The sequence below is a fragment of the Nilaparvata lugens genome, chromosome 3 (assembly GCF_014356525.2).
Source record: "Nilaparvata lugens isolate BPH chromosome 3, ASM1435652v1, whole genome shotgun sequence".
NCBI lineage: Eukaryota > Metazoa > Arthropoda > Insecta > Hemiptera > Delphacidae > Nilaparvata > Nilaparvata lugens.
Window position 1 is genome coordinate 66,901,600 of NC_052506.1, and position 22,943 is coordinate 66,924,542.

The 22,943-nt window shown below is 34.6% G+C and overlaps 1 protein-coding gene across 2 annotated transcripts in view; it reads right to left on the reverse strand.

Annotated features, from left to right (window-relative positions):
* The window catches only part of LOC120350543 (dTTP/UTP pyrophosphatase), a 32,448-nt gene that overhangs the window by 8,050 nt on the left and 1,455 nt on the right, over window positions 1-22,943 (reverse strand). The window contains exons 2-4 of one of the 2 annotated variants that reach the window (XM_039424370.1): window positions 21,743-21,984; window positions 18,652-18,798; window positions 13,329-13,596 (exon numbers count right to left, since the gene is read on the reverse strand). In XM_039424370.1, the coding sequence (XP_039280304.1) occupies window positions 13,443-13,596; window positions 18,652-18,798; window positions 21,743-21,984 (543 nt within the window). In that variant the 3' untranslated portion in view covers window positions 13,329-13,442. Of the gene's footprint in view, window positions 1-13,328; window positions 13,597-18,651; window positions 18,799-21,742; window positions 21,985-22,943 lie in introns of those variants that run through there. The other variant, XM_039424371.1, reaches the window with a different exon arrangement.

Sequence of the window (22,943 nt, forward strand, 5' to 3'; positions counted from 1 at the left end):
AACAACACCTCCTTCTGCTATTCCAGAACAGAAACTTCTGATTCAACGTATAATTGAGTTGGAAAACTGTTGAGACAATGTGAATTGAGGTTTAGTGTGATTGGATTTGAGTAAAAATCAAAACCTGGAATTTTAATAGATCATTATACCCGATATTTTCCCAAGAATTTATATAGTCCAGGCAATGAATGCTCAAAAAAGGGTATAGATGGAAATGTTTGTAAGACAATGCAATGAAAATTTCACGCCATACATTGAAGCTGATATAACAATGGAAAGAAAAATTGGAATAGTGAAATAATACATCCTTTTAAAAATAATTCAATGCTCTAGAAACCTACGATGGGCATTTATTTAAACGATGCATTGTTGAATAGTTATGAGCCCTGAAACAGCAAAAAATCGGATAAAAACCTGTTAATTTAACAATAATTACACACCTTCAAGAGCGAATATCTCGTGAACTTTTGAGAATATCACAAAATTCCACTGAACAAAATGTGTAGAGAATTTATCAAGCTTCATTTTTGAACAGTTAGTTATGTCGGTTAAACGCATTGTTCGCAAGATATGAGCGTGGATGCAAAACGCTGAAAAATGCAACTTTTAAACCACCCTCATCCCCTTAGCACATGAGTTAGGAATGGGGCCTTTTGATATGTTCTCCTCCTAACTAGTCTCAACAAAGCTGCAAAGTCAAAAATTTTGTTTAAAACATTCCCTCCAAATTCCTTTGTCAATTGGTCGATTATAGACCAATTGTTGCAATAATGGAGATGACACACTCCATCAATGGAGTAAAAATATGGACCATATGGAGTAAAAATAGTTTCTGCTGCTGCAAAAGGTCTAGGGAAATTCGTAAAAATGTGAAATTATACATCCCTACTAAATTGAAGAACATTTAATGCTCTATAAGATGATAATCAGCATGGACTTTTCCCATCGATTTTTAAAAAGTTATAAGAGCAGAAATAGAAAAAAATTAGTGGCAAACGTGTTTTTTTTTCAAAAATGTCACACCTTCAAGAGCGGATATCTCGAAAACTAGAGGAGATATGGAAAAAGTTGTAAAATGAATATTGTAGGAAATTATGTAAGCTTTAATTTGTTATATGCCAGTCAAGTCCTTAACTTTCGAGTTTTATGCGAGAAACCAAAAAATGGTTCCTTTAAACCACCCCCATCCTCTTAGCACAGGGGGTAGGGGTGGGGACTTTTGATATGTTTACTTCCCTACTACCCTAAATAGAACTGCGGGGTCAAAAATTGTCTTCCCAACTTTTCCCTCTATAACCTTTACTTGACTGGACTAATAATGATGTTTGTTACACTGCTGTGGTTGCTAGAAACACTCATTTGCTTTAAGTTTCTGCAACTTTCATCTTGGCATTTTTTATTATTCAATACTGATTTCACGAGGACGCTGAGTGCCCTACAAAAGAGTTTCAGTTGAACTTCAACTCAGATATCATACTGACGTGTGCAGTTTCAAAGCTATTCTGCTTCACTGACAAAAAACAAATATTTATATTTTTATAACATTATTTTTTGTAACTTGTTTTTTGTTCAATAAATGAATTAATAAGTACTCAAATTATCTTTTGCAATTTTTGGAAGAATTAATGAGCTAAATTTCATAGACAAGAAATGCGTGAAAGTATAAGCATAGAATAAACAATCTGTATCAGTTTTCTCTGGTATAAGTGAATTTTGATTGATCTTCACCCTCATAAAGAATAGGTACTGGAAGATGTATTTCGTGTAAATTTATATCACGCATTATACAAAGCATTTGAAATTTATTCCAGAAGTAGAAAGCCAGGTCAACTGTAAAGCTATATATACAGACTCCAGTTATTATGTACAGCCTTAGATGAACATAAAAATGTGAACAATGTACATCTCATACGCAGAAAATTTTGTATATTGTATATTTAATATACAACCCACCATTTGTATGGATTGGTAAAAATAAGATTGAGTAGGGATTAAAAAAACAGCAACTAACAAAACGCAGTTGAGCCCCAGATCAGGCTGAAAGTGTTAAACGATGATTGGCAACAGCTAAATGCAATAGAATTGATGATTTACTAAATACAATCTGAGGAATCCTTTTGTTAGCCTCTAATTGGCATGAAGTTGGCTGTGTTGGACCATGTTGCAATCTTTCTTTAATTTTGTCAATGCTATGATCAGAGCTCGGTAAGCTATGATATTATACTGTATTATACCAGTGCTGTGAAAGCATGTTATTTCTCTATTCATTCGCTTTCTAGTTATTTAGGATCAGTGGTGTATTCAGAAACAAATTTCGGGGGCGGATCATAACATTGGCGCATGTATCTCCCCTGTCCACGGTGGAAACTACGCCTGTTCATCAGAACTGGGAAATTTTGGGGGGACTCTCTAGAAAAAGTTACTGGAGCATTGTTTTAGTATAATGAACTTTTATTGGCAGTCACACTTTCCAAACATGCATGAGACTAAATAAACTACATTCAACTAGAGCAATTTAAGATATATTGAATTTCTCAATAATAATAAATGGTAAAAAGTACAAAACTTGACTAAATTTGAAGTGCTGCCTTAGTTCATTTTTCTTAGTCCTTAGCCTCTACTTAGTTCCTACTCACTAGACCACTCACTGTCTAGCTCAATTATCATTGTGCTATTCTCTCATCCCTTATATTTCGACTTATACGATATGAAGAAAATATGACATTAGAAGCTAATTTTTATGACTGATTCGGCCATAAAAAATGTTCAGGTCCTATTTCGGGTGTAGGGGGGATATAACCATATCCGTATCTGGATTCGCCACTGTTTAGGTTCACAGAGATGGAAGGTAACCTTCTAAATTCTATATCTAAGATATGCGATTTTTAAAACATCTATAGGCCTAATGCCCACTGATTCTTTTTCTTTCATTTTGTCTTAGTAAGAAGAATCTGCCTTCTCTAGCTTTCAAATTAATAGAACAACGGCAGAACTAAGTCAAGGATTCTCAAACAATGTCTGCTGTGATAAACAAATGGTAAACAAAAAAAAAATTATTCTTTTAAACGAATGTATAGTATGTCGAGGGATTATCATGAGCTTATTCAAAGTCAGACAGAATTCAGCCGAATAAGAAATGCTTGGCACGACGATCAAGCCCTGAACCTTCATATTATTATCGCTGTTTGCCATGGGAGGAGGAGGCGAAAGAGAGTGAGAAAAACAGAAAAGTGACAAGATGAAAAAAGAACGTTATATTATGGAACTTGCGAGCGAGTTGGATGTTTTCCGTTCTGTTATTAATATTCGGTGGCCAGGTGACGTCTGTAGATAATTATTTATATTTAGGCTTGAGTGTTTATTTTTATTTTGGGATTTGTGTACTTTATTCGGAGCTGGCCGCCCCCTCGATTCCATGAAATGCCCGAGAGATAAACGACCGCCGCACTATGACGGGTCTTTAACAAATTTGAAAAATACTTGGACATCAGCTTATTGGTCCAACTTACGTCATTGGACTCCTATTGGTCAATCGGATATTTCACAGCTTTGTGACTTATTATATGTTTTCAAATGTTCCTTGAGCACATAGATTCTATAAAGGTCCTCTTACGATATCCAAAAAATCGTGTAGGGAACCTTATCCTTAATATACTATTATTATGAGATACGGTACTGTATGTATAATATGTATAAAGGATATTCGAAATCCTGTTACAAATCACATTATTTTCGATTAATAGCTCAGTGGTTTGAGCCCCCGAAAATAACAAAATATTGTTTGTGGATTAATATTAAAAGCTAGATTTCTATGTTTGGGTGCATTGTGAACATGTGGATTGAAATCCATTTTTAGATTGAAATCCATCTTTGGATTGAAACCTTCCACTTTAAAAACGAATCATCTTAAATTTTATCGGTACAAAATTGTAAACCAGTAATAAGACTAGGCAAGATTCTACAGAATCAGAGGAGTTGGAAAAATTGACTACCCCCTTTTAAGTTTAAATTTGTCCGATAATCTCATAGTCTCAGTTCTCAATAAATTTATTAAATTTATTGCACTAAATTTTCCTTATATGCACAGCGGCATCATTCCACAGATAATATCCTATCCATCTTTATCCCATATATTTCAAGTTCTCAGGAGTAAAAATGCATATATCGTGAAAAATGAAAATCTCAGCCTCATATTAGATAAAATTCTAAATACTATTCGAAATAACAGTAGCCAATCTGTTATATTTGTCTATAAATTTCTGAACAATTGGCGATGATCTAAAATCGCAACTTTCAAAAAATTGAAAAGCTATTTGTAAATAGGGACTACAAGTGATAACATTCAAATTGTGAGGTTTGATTCATTGATAACAAATAAATTTTCCGTAGTTTTTTTTTATAAAGTAACTTAGTTCGGAAGATATATTCCTACAGGCAAAGAGGCACATGTTAGTCCTATATATCGAGTTGAAGGTTTTTCCAAGTAAGATCTGACCGGGTTGATTTTACTTTACTGTTTATACATGCAAAATGATATGCATCACCTACTAGTAATCTTATGCCAGCTAGAAATATCCAATTTGAACATTTCATTCATAAAATGAAATGATCTTTGTTTTTAAAGCCTGTTTTCGATACTGCATATTGCAGTGAAGAGCGTCGTCGTTTGGCAAAAGGCAAGAACAAGAAGGTGGCTACGGTCTGTTTGAAATGGCAAGAACGATATAATTTTTATTTTTTCGTTCGACACTGTCCAAATTGTGGTAGTTTTATTGCTATTAGCGAGCGACCAGCCGCCTTAGCAGTGTTCGTACCTACTTGCTTCATTCACTACTTTTATTATTGTTAGTGGTTGGTGCTAGTGAGGAGGAGGTCGATTCACCTACACTCACAACTCACCTACTCTCATTCTATTAACAGATCTGTGTGGGATTTTCACTCTGCATGTGTTTTCGACTTTCCGATATAAGCACAGGAACTTGCATAGTAGGCAAAGCCAATGTCCTCTTTTCAGCCTCCACATATCTAGCTAGCATACTGCACATATGTTCACAGCAACAGGTTGTTGTTTGTCACTGATACTAAATTTAATGTTTTTCCAACTCATTGTTGATGTTTAAAATTTCTAAATTCTAATAGAAATGAGTTACGAAAGATACAAGAATACTTTCATTCATTGTTTGACTTCCTGCTTTGTGTATCACGACACAATACTGTTCTAACAAAAAGTAGTTCAAGTTTAGTGTATTCAATAAGGTGCATTTGTGTATTCAAGTTTTAAATTAGCGATTAGCGTTTGTGTTTCTTGCCTGTAGAACTACAGTACTTCATTTAATGCTATGATTCAAATCTAAATAATTATTCTCAGTGTAGGTCATGAAATGTATATTACAATGAATTGACTGTCACTCAAAGAAGAATATTAACTAAGCAACCAAAAATATTAAAACAATATTATTATAGTCATATGTATTAATTATCTAGTAACCTATTATTTATTCAAAATTTATCCTCCCTAGAACTTTATGGATTCATTGGCCTATTTTTATGAATTTTGATAATATATGATAATGATCAATATTAGCTAATTATAAATTACAGTAGGTCTATTATTACCTCCAATCTCCAAATGTCATCATATTTATGAGTCATTTCTTTGAACATAATCTCCTGTATTAAAAATGAATTAATCCTTTATTCTGAATATTGAAGTGGGAGGAAGCAGAGGATAACATTCCACCGACTAGAATAGATTATTGGGCAGCCACCGGACACCGAGTAGGCTACGTGAGGCTTAGGTCTTGGGTCGTAGCCCTCACCTGGATTCTTTGCTAGCACTTTGTTTATTTAGCACACGTATCTATGTTTTGCAAGGAATTTAGTGCGCAAAATAGTATTATTAATTTGGTGTGAGCATGCGCAGTGCGAGGGGCCGTTCAACTGGCGGCTGCGGCTGCCGGGGCTAAATTTGGCGCGTACCGAGAGGCAAGAGCGAGACAGCGAGAAGCGAGACAGTGCGTCACAGGAAGTGACGTGGTTGCGTTTCCGCTATTACAAACTAACGCCTTCGCCCCCCTCCCCACCACCACGGTTTGCAAAGCCTCGCGTCTCGCGCCTCTCGTGATCGGCCCGGACTATTTAAATTTAGATGACCGATTGTCGCCCTCAGAGTGTGTTTACTTCCTTCGCGGCCAAATCGCCTTCCGGGCTCCCAACTCGCAAGTGCTGGTCTCTGCTGTGCTCTGCTATGCTATGCTCGCCCACTTTGGTCCACCTCTGCTCTGCTCTCAGGTAGAAAATCTCAGCCAGCCCCAGCCGAACGGAGGTGAACTTGTTTTCAGCCTCCAATCCAATCAACCTATTGCAATTCCTATCTACAATGAAATCGATAAGAAGTAGGGTATACAAGCCAACTTATTGGTTCTGTAATCAGTTTTCAAAGCAATATAGACCTATAAATATTACCACAAAATACTTAGTCTGGGAGAAACCGATAATGATTATCAAAAGCGCTTATCCTTTGTAATTGAAAAAAGAAATCAGATTTGTCAAGCCCGAGACAAACTTATTATGCCGTGTTCCGATCCCACTCTGATTCTATCACGGATGACAAGTTGACAACGGCCTAGAATGGTGTACGCCACACATGTCACTAAATTGATGTGTCGAATCATCACAGAAATATACGACATTAGTATGATCGGAACCCTGCATGATATGTGTGGCCCGAACTTCATACGAAATTATTAACAACATGAATACGAATGTCTGACTCATTACATGATTTATAACTGAAGTTATATTCATGAAGTTAATTCACAAGGCAAATCTCATCTCCTCATAGGTTCAACATTTATTGCAAAATAATTCTATGAACGTGAAGATGATTGACATGAGAATTATCCTAATAAGGATAATTAGAGGATTTATCATCAGTGGAATTAGCTCATTAACACGTTAATGCCATTCGACCTATTTTTGGGCCACGTTCCAACCTATATTTTTTAAAATAAATCATTAATGTCATGAAACCGACCAATATTCAAATTTAAATTTCTCAAAGCGCAAGATGGCAATGCAATACATATAAGATATAAGCCACTGAGTTCGAAAAAAGATGATTCTTTATTGATTGATTTATTAGATGATTGATTTAGATGCGCTCTGTCTCAATGTAAATAGAGGCATCTACACCAATTAAAGTGCAGTACGGTAACTAAGTAAAGTGATAAGTGAGGATGTAACCAATAACTAAGGGTAAAGTAATATTATGCTCAGAGGATTTCCTAAACTTAACCCAGAGCCATAACAGCTGATGACAACACATTATTGAAGAAGAAATGTTTAGTAAACATTGCCATAATCAACTTTAATTATAGAGATAAATATATATGTTGCTTTTCAACAAACATTTCTTGCTTTTCAACAAATGTTTGATAAATAATGATCTTTTGATGAAAAACTCGCCAGTCTCTAACGTTTCTTGAGAAAAACTCATGAACAATTTGAGATATTAAGAAAAAAGCCTACCATCCTATATATATTGCACACAATACCAAGGTTAAAGGTAATGTTCATGTTATTTTTAATGCTGGATCAGAATTATTTTGATTCTACATTGAAAGATTGAATAAGAGTACGGCAAAAGAAAATTGCAATGAAAATACTTCATAATTAGCTTACTTAGGCTAAGTTTGACTTTCTTTAATGCAACAGCTCTCCTATTATCTCAACTTAATTAAGAGACCTACCGGTACCTACCTATGTATTTTCATGTGTATTATTGTACCAAGTCAGAATTTGTACTGAGCATATGCGAGAATGTTGTTAGATTGTTAGATCTATTACAGGCCAAGACCAAAATAGCGGCCGAAAAGACTTCTGACTCTGACGCCAGCAAACGACAAGGAATGGGGGAGGGGCAGGGCAACGATTCACGATGTCAGTTCATTCTCTTCAATTGAACAAATCTATCGTTCAATCGATGTTGAAACGTGTGATGGCATTTCATTCATTCATGCAGTCAGATACTACTGAGACTGAGCAGTGAGCACAGAAAACGGAAAGTACCCCCTCCAATTCCAAAAAAGACCTTGCCTACATTCATCAATGCAATCAATGCCCAATGCTATGCTGCTATGGAGATGGACGTTTTCCTTTCGTTCAAAATACTGAGCAGAGCAGACAGCAGAGGCAGAGCAGAAAGACTCTATATCGAGGTCATGCGCTTCTATGAAGGCGTTTTCCGTATCAAAGATACAAATCAATTTGCTACCGTTGCATTCCACGTTTTAAATACTGATTTGCACAGTATTAGAACAAACAATTTGACTTGATTTAAGTACACCAGCTCTAAGAATCAGAATCTATAGATATAATGTTTAATATGCTATATCACTGCATGTAGCTAGTTCACAGTCCAGCTTTTCAGGGTAGAAAAAATTTAAATTGAACTGAAACTGAAGATATAGCCTACCTGGTCTCTCCTTCAATATAATCAGAGCAGAAGAAGAAAATAATAAAAAGTACGGTACGGTAACCATTTTGATCACAACTTTTGAAATCAAAGTGGAAAGGTTGGTGGGATCTACATAACAGGGGACTGGGGTGAAATCAATCACTATCGGTGAAAATACTATTTTTCCTACAGATACCTTGAAAAGTGACCATTTCTGCACTGATTGCAGGCCGCAAAGAATCACTTTTCCGCTCTAGTGCGCAAAGTATTACTTTGCGTACTCCAGATGCAGCATGACAACGCAAAATAGTTAGTAGGTTATATGGAGCACCAGTGCAGGAAAATCAAAATCAAGTTGGTAACACTGACTGTGGTATAGTGAGGTCCACGTTATAATGGCAGTGGTGAACAGCCTTGCCTATTTATTATGTGCCTTGATTAATTATTATATTTCTACATTGTCAAAAACAGATTTGGCTTCATTGGAGCTAGAAAAGGATAGTACTACCTACTTTGTCGAACGATAGACAAGGATAGCAACATCAAAGTTTATCAAATACTGTCATTATAACGTGGACCTCACTATAGCAATTTCAATGCTTACATAAGATAAACTCCCTTCAAGCAGTCAGATAAATTTGCAATTGAATTACTAATCGTTATAATTTAGTTATTATTATTAAATTTTAAATAAATTAAGGTTTTTATTATTAATAAAATTGCACAGAAAAACATATTTGATGGATTCCAGGGAATTTTACCCATAATTACCCACTTTTCATATTCAATGGTAACTGTAGGAAAAATTTAATGTGAAATACGTGCACAAAGTTCGTTTGCTGCACTCAAGAAAACATTATTCCATTATACATATAACTCGCCTACGGCTCGTGCGTAAACGTTTCTTTCGGTGCAGCAAACTTTCACTTTGCACACTAGTTGCACAAGTAACTATTAATCTATACTGATTGTTCAAAATTTAAGAGTGAATAGTTTTGGACTAAAAGCCTCCAATAGTTTTCTCCATCTATTGTAATTTTTGAATAAATAAATATGAATAGGTACGGTACATAGTATTAGTTTATATAACAGTTTAGTCTAATATTAGTTTAACGCATGAGTTAAAAGTAGAGTTGAGATTAAAATAGCCTACTTTCTCATGATAAATAAGCTTATAAGGAAGAATATTCATAACATTTTTATTCTTCAATTTTGGATTACATCAAATTATTAGGTATCGTGGTACTAGTATTCATCACAGTAGACAGCAGAGTAAGCAACGTTGTCCTCAAACTGAACGAGCAGTAGTTTCATTCATGAATAACGGTTAATAGGAGCGTTGTGCACATTACATATTCATGGCTATTTAATCATTTTTCCCTCCGGAATAGCATCATAACCTAAAGAATATACGTAGTCCCCTGTGGGTTGGGGAAGCTTTGAGTCGATCATCGTACTCAAGAATGTGTTGAAAACCAGAATTTACCCACAGAATCCATGCTTGTCGTAGGAGGCGACTAAAATGGACCTCAAGGCAACTCCAGAAGTTGCCTTGCTTTCAAACCCACGGGATCTGTCCCATCAGGGCAGTTTCGGAGGCGCAAAAAGAAAAACCCAAGTGACCAGAGATGGGTGAAACTCTAGGCACAAATGTGGGTGAAGAGGCTGAGTCGAGGGTGGCCGGGCGCCCTAGAGACAGTTTGGCGTCCCCTCTCTCAGCGGAAGGTCCTACAATAAGGCCAGGAGTGGAACTCACGTGGGTCACGAGTTTGTGGGTGGAGAGGCCAAAACTCACCACTGCTCAAAGAAGGGCGACCATTTAGGCAAAACTTCTTGGGAGAGGTGACGCTTTTGACCCTGCGAAGTTTAGGAGGGGCAAAAAAAAACACAAGAGACCAGTGATGGGTGAAAAACCAGGCACAAATGTGGGTCAAGAGGCTTAGTCAAGGGTAGCCAGGCGCCCTAGAGGCAACTTTGCCGCTCCTTCCTCAGCGGAAGGACCTACAAAGTAGGCCAGGAGTGGAACTCACGTATGTCACGAGGACTAATCAGTCTGAAGAGACTGTCAAGCATATCACACTGGATTGCGACAATGATTGCAACCAGGTGATGAATGGAATGTTAGTATAGAGAAAAAATCCTGGTTCTTGAAAGGACATAGGTATTGGTTTGCCTAACTAACATACTACTTGGGAACACAATAAGCTTCGGTTGACGTGTGGGGCTCTTTGAACCTTTGGATCCTTGAACCCGTCCCTTCAAAAACAATAAACAATAAACGTGGAGATTATCGGCAGATGTACGACATAAGAAGTTTTTGATGCTAGTTTCTGAATCTGGTACAGCTATGTATGTATGTATGTACTTTCCACTTCAAGTAAATTCTCTGTTATTTTATAAATATGAAATAAATTGGTACATTGCTAACTAGTCCAGTCAAGGAAAGGTTGTAGAGGGAAAAGTTGGAAAAACAATTTTTGATCCCGCAGTTCTGTTTAGGGTAGTAAGGAGGTAAACATATCAAAAGTCCCCACCCCTACCACCTGTGCTAAGGGGGTGGTTTAAAGGTACCATTTTTTGGTTTCTCGCATAAAACTCAAAAACTATGTATCCTAAGGACTTGACTGTCATATAACAAAATAAGGCTTACATAATTTCCTACAATATTCGTCATACAACTATTTTATATCTCCTCTAGTTTTCGAGATATCCGCTCTTGAAGGTGTGACATTTTTGAAAAAAAAACACGTTTGCCACCAATTTTTTTCTATTTTTGCTTTTATAACGTTTTAAAAATCGAAGGAAAGAGTCCATGCTGATTATCAGCTTATAGAGCATTAACTTCTCTTCAATTTGATATATAATTTCACACTTTTACGAATTTCCCTACACTTTTTGCAGCAGCTTTAGTGTTGAGTGTGAAATCTCCATTTTGCAACAATTGACCATTTGAAAAAGGAATTTGAATGAAATGTTTTAAAAAAAATTTGGACTTTGCAGACTAGTTAGGAGGAGAGCATATCAAAAGTCCCCATTCCTAGCTCATGTGCTAAGGGGATGAGGGTGGTTTAAAAGTTGTATTTCACAGCGTTTTGCTTCCACGCTCATATCTTGAGAATTTTTTACACCTTGAAGAGTGGATATCTCGAAAACTAGAGGAGCTATGAAAAAAAGTTGTATGACGAATATTGTATCAAATCAAATCAAAATCCATTTATTGCCAAAGACAAATTACAATTTGTATAGGCCACGTCATGAGAAAATTACATAAATCATTACATATATAATCATACAACATAGAAACAACAAGAAATCATCACATCAACGTCTTAAAAATTCTCCATATTGAAGGCAAAATATTCATCATTGGTATGAAAACAGTTTCTTATTAGAAAATCCTTAATTTTAAGTTTATATTCACCCACTAGTAAACCTCTTATATGTAACGGTAACTGATTATAAAACCTAACTGCACAAGCCCTAAAACTAATATTACTAGATTTGTACCGACAATATTAGTTTCTAAGGAATCAACCTATTTCTTGTGTTGTGCGAATGAACATCAAAATGACTAGAGAATGAGAGCAAGTTAGTCTTCACAAATAATAAACATTGAAAAGAAAAATACACGGCAAACACATAATTTTCAATTTAACAAATAGCGGTTTGCAGTGCGTAAGGGGAGGAACATAACACATGGTTCTTATTGCTCTTTTTTGCAAAACAAAAAGTGAATGGGAATCACTACAATTGGCCCATAATATAGCTCCATACCGTACAAAAGATGTGAATGCACATAACTATAGTAGACATTTACTAAAATTTTTTAGCACTATTTCCTTTAATCTTCTCAACATAAAAACACATCTTGTAACCTTGGGAATAGAATGCCCTGAATTTGACAGAATGCCCGGAATTGAAGTTATTATAGGATACAGATAAGTTTTGCGTTTTGTTCAAATTCAGAGCAAGTTTATTAGCATTACACCAATCAGACATTAGTTCTAATTTTTCATTTAATAAGGTTTCTCTTCTGTTGAGATCGGTCACTATATTCAGGCACATATCATCTGCATACATATAACAAGTTGTGCTCGAGAAGTTAATGCTCTATAAGCTGATAATCAGCATGGACTCTTTCCATTGATTTTTAAAACGTTATAAAAGCAAAAATAGAGAAAAAATTGGTGGCAAACGTGTTTTTTCAAAAATGTCACACCTTCAAGAGCGGATATCTCGAAAACTAGAGGAGATATAAAAGAGTTGTATGACGAATATTGTAGGAAATTGTGTAAGCTTTTATTTGTTATATGACAGTCAAGTCTTTAGGATACATAGTTTCTTAGTTTTATGTGAGAAACCAAAAAATGGTACCTTTAAAACACTCCCACCCCCTTAGCACAGGAGGTAGGGGTGAAGACTTTTGATATGTTTACCTTCTTACTACCCTTAACAGAATTGCGGTGTCAAAAATTGTCTTCCCAACTTTTCCCTCTATACCCTTTTTTGAGCATTCATTGCCTGGACTAATCGGAGTGATTGAAAAATGAGAGTTTATGATTGTCATGATCCACCATTATATTCCCAATACATGATCCCAGACATGGGATCAATACATGATATATACAAGACATGATCCCAGAATCCATTTTTACTCAAAGAATCTATCTAACACTCAAATTCTAATAATCGTTTTTCAATAGTGTGCTAATAACATCATATGAGCCTCTATTTTGTCGTCCGACAACGCAATCTAACTTTGTTAGTTGTTGAGCATACGTGATAAAAATTGAAAATACTTTGTTGAATTTGAATATTTTGCAGTTTAGGAGTTCATTAGGATCATTCAACCTAAAAAATACCCTTTAACAACAGGAGGTAACAAAATTTAATAAGTTAATAATGTTTTAGTTTCACAAAAAATGACATAGAATTCAATCACATATTTACAAGCTTGATTGCATAAAGTGTACTTATACGCAGTTTATAACTGTTTTGTCTTTATTTCTTCGCACAGTTTGATAATATGTTTGCTTGTCTCATGTAATGGTAGCCCCATCACTGTGAAATAGCATCCATCAATCTTTTCGATCAAAGTCGCACCAATTCCTTGAATACCATAGGCTCCAGCTTTATCCCTGAAATTAAAATATTGCAGTATAATGAATAAGCATTTGTTAGTACCTAGCTAAGGATGAGCATAAGGATGACCTACCCTAACATACCGAAAAAGTTATCAACAACTAGTGACTCATTCCGAACCTCATTTTATAAATACTGCAAGCCAACACATTATACCTAGCTCTTTAGTTTCCTCCATCGCATATTGGTCCCCATATCCTTCTCAACATCTTTCTTTCAAATAACCTCAACGTTCTCTCTTCCTTCTTCAAAATTGTCCATGTTTCAGCTACATACATTACAACCGGTTTTACTAGTATCCTGTACATCTTTTCCTTTATTCTTCGATATATTAATCTGTTTTTGAAACTTTTTGGTTGGCATAATATGCACGATTGCCTATCAAAATTCTGTTGCATATTTCAAAACTCGTTTTGTTATCGGCTGTCAACATCACATCGAGGTATATGAAATTACTGATTCCTTTCACTTCGCAATCATCTGAAATTTGCAAGCAGTTCACCTGTCTTAATCGGTCATTTGCAGAGCGGTGTCCTATCCAGCGCTTATTCTGTAAGGGACAAATTCCTCGTACTCAACAAGCAATGTCTCACAGGATATTTATATATTTCCTAACTTTTTCATACTTGTGTTCAAAAATAACTATATATGAATGTAACTTAGTTTATGTTTTTCAAGTTTTTTGTGACTATTTTTCTTTCGATTGGAAAAACTGATTGTATCCATATTGACATGAACAAATCTATAACGAACTGTAAACACATTGAAACTTCCTCTCTCCATTGATAAAATTATTGCTCACTTGAAATTTGTATTTCACTGAATACTGGTATGTTATTTGATATAATTTATCGAATACCCATATTATGATATTATAATATATGCAACCATACTTTGCAACGGTTCTGCGCACTACAGGAATAGGTAGAATAGGTGGTATCCCTGGGATCCCTGTTTTCACTTTACCACACAAACTTTTCAAGTTTTTTTCTAAATAATAAAATATTTGAAAGAAATTATCAGCTAAAAATTATTTTCAGAAATATTTTAGCTCACTGTTGAACAAAACAACAAACTGTAAGATATGCTTACTGTAGCCGCGCTGTGTATTTTGTTTAATCTATTTACCAGTTATTTGTAACCATTTCACTTTGCTTTTGTGTTAAGTGTAGGATTTTTGAAAAATGGCAGGTAATTTCAGACATTATTCATACTCCGAATCAGCTGACATGCATTTAATGTATGGGATGGGACACTGTAATACTGTAGTACCGAAGCAAGACGTTTGTAACAAGAGAACTTTCCTAACCGAGTATGTCCAAGTTCAAGATTTTTGGCCACTATTCATAAACGTCTGTCAGAAACAGGCTCTTTGATGTCCAAAGAGCACATTTATGCAGGCAGACCACGATCTACTATGACTGTTGAGTTAGAAGTTCTTCATGAAATTTATGAACATCCAGAGAAGAGCAGGAGAGAATTGTCAGTGCAGTTTTATGTCAATCAATCTATTATTTGGAGGATACTAAAAGAGCAACAATAACATCCATACCACCTCCAGGAAGTTCATACTCTATTGCCACAAGACTGTATTCCCCCATGCTGGCATTTGCCGATGGTTTTTAGAAAAACTTGTTAACCCACACTTTTTAACCGTTCTATTTACTGACGAGGCACACTTTACAAGAACAGCTATCGTTAACGTCCACAACCAACATATTTGGGCAGATGAGATTCCTCATGCCATCAATCCTAATCGTCCACAACATCAGTTTTCAGGAAACATTTGGGTAGGAATCATAGGAGATCATCTACTTCTGTTCGAGCTTCCTCGCAGGTTTAATGGCATAATCTACTTGAACTTTTTGAGAGAGGAGCTATTTATCTTACTTGAAGATGTACCTCTTCAGTTGCACCAAAACATTTGGTTTATGCAAGATGGAGCTCCAGCACACTTCAGTGATGCTGTTCGTGAACACCTGAATCACAGCTTTCCAAATCAGTGGATACGCCGAGGTGGGCCAGTACCATGGCCAGCTAGGTCACCACACTTAAATCCTTTGAATTTTTATCTTGGGAACACTTGAAAACCTTAGTTTACAATACTCCGATTGATATCATTGAAGAATTCCGATTAAGGATTTTGAACGGAATAGAAATGATAAAGCAGACTCCTGAAATTTGAACGGGTCCGACAATCCATGAGAAGATGTCTGAACATATGCATTAAGAACAACGGAGGTCACTTTGGACATCGTCTTTAATCTCTTGGTATAAGTTTAATGTCATTTAGATATGTTACTTTCATATAAAAATAAAACTCTCAATAAAAAACCGAATATTTTATTTGCAATCATCTACAACCTATGATTTATTAGTTCTCTCCTCATGAAACAGCAAATTTTTGTGGTGTAATGTACTACATAAGAATACATTTTATTGAACTTTAATTCAAATTGAGTTTACACAGCTTACATGATTCTTTTTAGAATTAAATTCTCTTCAATTTGTATTGAGAAAAATTATTTGTTTACTGGTCATTAAAGAAAGTTATTGGGCATCAAACTTGGAAGTCTGTGTTTTTCTACTTAGATGTTTTGCATATTTCAACTTTTTTCTGGAAAACTACTCACACTTCAGCTTCCGGACTAGTTTTATTCAATTTTTCAGACATTTTTCCATATGAATCCACCATAAGTTTTTCAAAAACTAGTCGCCAAACAATTCAGCATCGGTGTATTTCACCAGAGGAACTGAATTCCGGGCAAAATCTTTCAATCTGTATAGCTCGCTAATGAAGCGTTTATGAATATATGTTTATAGGAACTTTTTCTCTTATTTATACCTCTACTATCACGTATTAAATTATTTTACCATAATTATGAATCACCCTGTATAATAGATTTTTATTATATTCCATTTGATTTGATTTTGATTTAATAGTTGAAATGAATTGTATATCAAAGTGTTAATTACAGGATGTTGGCGTTTTTCTTATTCTTAATCTAAAAATACCTATATACTTTTTAATTTCTTTCAATAATCTTAATATATAACCTTTCTCATGAGTTCAAATGTGAGAACTCTCGCATGCCAAGCAACACGTTTCTATATAATAACGTTACCTAAGACAGTTACCTAAATATTGAGGTGCATATAGACTTATGCGCCACGAACATGCACATTTCAATTTTAATCAGCTGATGCTATGCTTTTGAAATCTGTATCTAACTGTTTCTGTACAAGAACAGATATAGTAATCTAAACATCAGCTGATGAAAAGTGAAATGCGCGTGTTCGTGGCGAGTAAGTCTGTACGTACCTTTAGACAGATATAGGTCTATTATATATTACAGTAGGCTTACTTTCTTATTTCAAAATATAAATAATATTATATTACATAAAATATACATTGAACTAGAGTTATTGACCGAGCGAAGTGAGGTTTAAGATTCAAGTCGACGGTTTGGCATTTGTCTTGATGTTTATATGTTGCGCATTTACGGCGAAACACGGTAATAGATTTTCATGAAATTTGACAGGTATGTTCCTTATTAAATTGCGCGTCGAAGTATATACAAGTTTTTTTTGGAAATTTTGCATTTCAAGGATAATATAAAAGAAGAAAGAAGCCTCCTTCATACGCCAATATTAGAGTAAAAATCAGACTTTAGAATTATTCATCATAAATCAGCTGTTTAGTGGACTACTAGTAGTTCTGTGAACAGTAGACCTCGCGCTCAGTAAGTTAGATTGACCTGTTGTTATGTTTTCTCAAAAATTAATAAATAATTTATCAATTTAAAATGTCTAGAAAAAATCCTAAATAAACATAGAGCTTTCTGTCCTATATCGGAATGTGAGTGTGAGCGCTGTTATCAGGTCTGGCTGCAACTGTCTACAACGTTGATGGAAAGATAAAATTTTCAAGAAGATCGATGTTTTTGAACGGGTAGTATTATAGTCAACTGTTTACTAACGTTGATGGAAAGATACATTTTCAAGATGTTTTTGAACGGGTAGTATTATAGTCCACTAGACAGCTGATTTATTATGAATAATTCTAAAGTCTGATTTTTACGGTAATATATTGGCGTTTAAAGGAGACTCCTTTTCCTTTTGTATTATCCTTAAAATGCAAAATTTCAAAAATCCGTATGTATACGTCGACGCGAAATTCAAAAAGGTACATGCCTGTTAAATTTCATGAAAATCTATTGCTGCGTTTCGCTGTAAATGAGGAACATAAAAACATAAATATAAACAAAAAACATATAAACATAAAGAGAAATGCAAAACCGTCGACTCGAATCTTAGACCTCACCTCGCTCGGTCAATAATACTACCCGTTCAAAAACATCGAACATCTTGAAAATATATCTTTCCATCAACGTTAGTAGACAGTTGACTATAATACTACCCGTTTAAAAACATCGAACATCTTGAAAATGTATCTTTCCATCAACGTTGTAGACAGTTGCAGCCAGACCTGATAACAGCGCTCACACTCACATTCCGGGACGACACGTCACGGTACGATAGGACAGAAAGCTCTATGTTTATTTAGGATCTTTTCTAGACATTTTAAATTGATAAATTATTTATTAATTTTTGAGGAAACATAACAGATCAATGTAACTTACTGAGCGCGAGGTCTACTGTTCACAGAACTACTAGTTAAAAGCACAATATAAGATCATAAAGTGCCCTTTATTTGGAATATTTCAAAAGAATAAAGGGTACTTTATGTTTTTATATTGTGTTTTTAATAATTTTTAAAAGTAGCCTATGCTAGTGAAGTGATTTTATTGAACCAGAGGTAACCAATTGAAGACGAATTTCGTCTTGACCCCAATTTCAAATGATTTTATATTTTCCCATCTTCACACTCATAATAAATTTATAAAAGGTAATACTAGTCTAATACTGTGCTAATACTAACCATTTATTAAATTTTGCAGTTTTAGGATATCAGACTACTGTGTTATCACATATTATACAATGCAGCTAAAATAGCTATTTGTGTCAAATGCTAATTGTAAGTAACTTACATAGGTTCTCCAGTGTTGATGTATGCTTTGATAACTTCTTCACTCAACTTCGCCATACTGACGTTTGCACAGGTATGAAATTTCATTTCGAGCTCTGCAGATTTCAAAGCCACTCCCGTGTATACTGTATGTGTACGATTATTCAATCTAGAAAAATGCATAAAATATTTATTATACATTGAATCAAATGCATCAAATTATTATTATGCTTTAAAAATTATCTTTATAAAAATTCTCACTCTACTCTTTAGGTACTGGTGTTTTTAAGTGAGAATTCATTTTAAAATGAATTGCCTGGTGCCCGTTTGTTACAATTTCCATCAGCTTTTGAAGTAAGGCTGAAGAAATGTGTCAAAAAATGGATTTATAGAAATTTAATATTTATTTCTATATATGAAATACCGATGTCGGATATTGAAACTCAATGGGAAAAAGATGAAAACGAGAAGATTCAAGATATGATGAGAGTTTAATAAATATAACATTGAGAGAAACAATATTTTCAATCTTCTTGAGAAAAAGTATTAGATAATACAAAATAATCTCTTGAAAATTGAGAAAATATGATAATTATGGATTTAGTACCACAATTTTTATACCTAAATTATTTTTCAAAAGAGAATACTGTAATTGAAAAATTCCTGTGGATTTATAACATCCCCAATTAACTAAACCTTTTGATTTATTGTAACTGTACAACAAATGGAAGAGTACATGAAAATCTATATGAAGGATTTCACGAAATTTTGTTCATAATACGTGATTTCCTCATTCATATAACTCATAAAAAATTATATGATTAAAAAATTGGGAGGAAAACCGAGCAGAAATTCTGTGGTCTTTGTACTAAACACATTGTTCAGAACATCAATTTATCATAATAAAATCATGTAAGAAAATTTAGTTTTATTTTTCTTAGATTGGTTATTTATTATATCCTTAACAATAGCTAGACGATTGCTGTTTGCATTGACTGCATTTTTTGTTTGTTCCATGAATAGATCGATACCTCTTCAGTCTTCACTTATGTTTCCTAAACTTTTATAATCACTTATTTTCCAGCTATTTTCTATAATAATTATAGAATAATATAGAGATTTTTTAAATAGAAAAATCATTTTCAGGAATTCAATATGTTCATTACAGAATGCTCATCCATCAGATTTATTCTGCCATCAAAATGCTAAGGTCGTCTAAGCTTATTTTCCCAATTTATTGCTGGCTTCCAAGTTCCATTAAATGTTTCACTGGTGTAGATGGAAATTTGTATACTTGAATTCACACAGGAGTGGCGTATGGCAAGGATGTGGCGCGAATTCTTGTCACTTCCACGCCTCTACTATATAAACATATAGTCAAATGCCAACAGAAGATACGCGACTGAACCATCTATAGTGTTGCTCACATATTTTATAGACGATTAAGTCACTAGCAAAGCAATTCAATTGATTGATTTAACTATTTCTATTACAGTTTCAATTAAATTACTTTTTCCATTAATTTAAATACCCCAATTCCTGATTGGTCCTCGGTCGGCATGTGTTTAATAACCTTATCATGAAACTAGTTGAGAAGCATTTCAAAAAAGCTTTTGGTATCAATATTATTGTGGAACTGTCTTATATTATGCGTTATTCGATGAGGGCTTCTCTTATTTATCTAGAAATAAAAATATAAGTAACATAAAGTTTTTAATAAAGGGTAGGCCTAATTGTATTTTTATTTCCTTATTATTAATTTATTTCATTGACAATTACAAATCATAATTATAATAAATATAATATGATAGGGAGAAGACAACAGGCATAGCCCAAAACTGTCTTCTCCCACATTTTTACAAATAAAAGTTTCAAAAAAGAATAAGGTTAAGATTTCACTTTCATTTCAAAAAGTCCAATTTCCACTTCAAAACTAATGACTAAACATTTTGAATTTTGATATTTAAAAACTGATTAAAAACAAAAATATTCCACTCATCTCTACAAATTGGAGATTTTTGAGTAATTTTATGTGTCATTTATTATATAACTATAGTAATCATCTCCATCTCATGATGTTTATGTTAATAGGTGCAGACAGGATTTCACTTATAAGCTATAATTTATAAGAAAACAATTAATTTTATACAATACTGCATTTCTACTTTGTTTTATGAAATTGAACCATGACAGTTCATTTGATAAAAAAATTGCTGCCAGATAATTAACTAGTGAGTCAATCAGGTTTCACTATTTTGGAAATTGATAGACGGTACTTGAATCATGTCATAAACCAGAACATAATAACATTTTTGAATAAAATGAAGCAGATCACCATAATTTACGAAACACTGAAGATTTTTTAAGCGATGAATTCAAGGAAATTACATAGTAATTTTATATATAGGCTCGAATAGCACAATTTCGGATGATATGATTCATTGCTTGTCTAGCCTCTCCACAGTCACAAGCAGATGATTCATTGCTTGTCTAGCCTCTCCACAGTCACAAGCAGGGAGGGGAGGACAATCTACCCCAGTCACTAAGAGAGGCTCTACATCTTCCATGCCCAGTTCTAATTCTGTTGAGTGCTGTCCATGTTCGCCTTGGCAGATCATGGTTGCCCTAACCATGTTAAAAATCCTAACCATGTTATTATAAAAAAATAATACATACGACTATTACCGTATAGAACCTTAAACTATGGATTGCACTTATGGATTCTTTTTAGGTAAGAATCTTAAAAGTCCGCGACAATCTACATTTAGCTTGTGAAATCTGATTGTAAAATTGGCAACATTGTTACATAGACTTAATGCTACAGGTTGGGACACACAGAGTTGTGTCAAGACTCTAGCTAGAGCCTGTACAATCTTGTTGTAAAATTTTGCCATGTTGATCGTAACAAACATCGAGTTTTGCTTCAGCTGCAAATTTGAACGTTTGATACCATTCGTCTTGACATTTTGCTACTAAAAATAGTAATAAAAACTGAAAATATGGAACAAAATCAATTATTGAATCTTTTCAATTTGCTTCGAAATGAGAGGGCGGACAGTGTCCGAGTCCGAGCGCCTCCCTGCTGTAGACGCCCCTGAGTCACATGAACTTACTCGCTCAAATAGTTGAAGGCTTCGTCCTGATTTTTCGGTTTGCCGAACATTTTGCCGTCGAGTGTTACAATTGTATCAGCACCAACAATCAGCTGAGGTCTGGACACGTCTGGAGGAATCCTTCGAGAGATATCCAAAACCTTCTGGTGAGCCGTTTCAGCTGCGAAATTTCCATAGTTCGGAAAAGACTTGGGATCAAGATCTTCTTCGAAATGTGATGGAATGACATCAAATTTCAAACCCTAGAAAATGGAGTAAAATTAAAATTCAAATAACAATTTAGACCACATTGTCTGTTTTGAATAACTAGTTGAGTTGATTCTGATTTAAATTATTATTAATAACTTTATAAATGCAGTTTTATTTTCAGTTTTATGTACGTTTTTTGTTTATGCGACCGTGGACGATGACTGAAATACAATACAATTGATTCTAATTAGAGAGTTTACACTTTGAATGTCTGAACAATGAAATGAAGACCAAGGGTCCTTTATTGTTGGTCCTTGTTGTATGAACAAAGACTTATCTTAATGGTCAGCGAGGTACTACAATTCCATCTATACATCGATCTCATTGACATCCTCAATATAAATATGGTGTCGTTGTAGCCATTATACTCAAATTCAGCCTAAATGTACATTTATGTGCCACACAAACAATGATTGATAAAGAAAACGTTAAGTTATTATGGTAGAGAAATACTTGTAATGATGACAAACTCGGGCCCCTTGTACCCAGACAAGCATAACCTCTAGTAGGCCATAGGCTCCCTACAAACAGGTTGTGACCCCTCAGCAGATTGATGAACAGATCTCTCTCCCTTGATGGGGCCTCACAATGTATGTTGAAGTCACCACCTATGATTATCTTAAATTTCTGCCTGCTCAAAAGAAACAATAGAAATTCCTCAATAAGTTGTGTAAAACTATTGAAATCTCCATTTGGCGGCCCGTTACATGGATACAACTATGATCTTGAAATCAACCAGCTCAGCAACTGCAACTTACATGGTGCATTCCACACAATATTTAGCAGCCTCTATTTTTTTGTATTGTATGTCCTTATTAATGTAGATGGCAGCCTCCCGTTCTTATGAGCACACCTGTTATAGATGCTAGCCAGGTTCAATGTCTTGATATTTCCATAAAAAGTGCCTCATCCTTATTCAGCCAGTGCTCTGTAATACACAAAATGTTGGGTT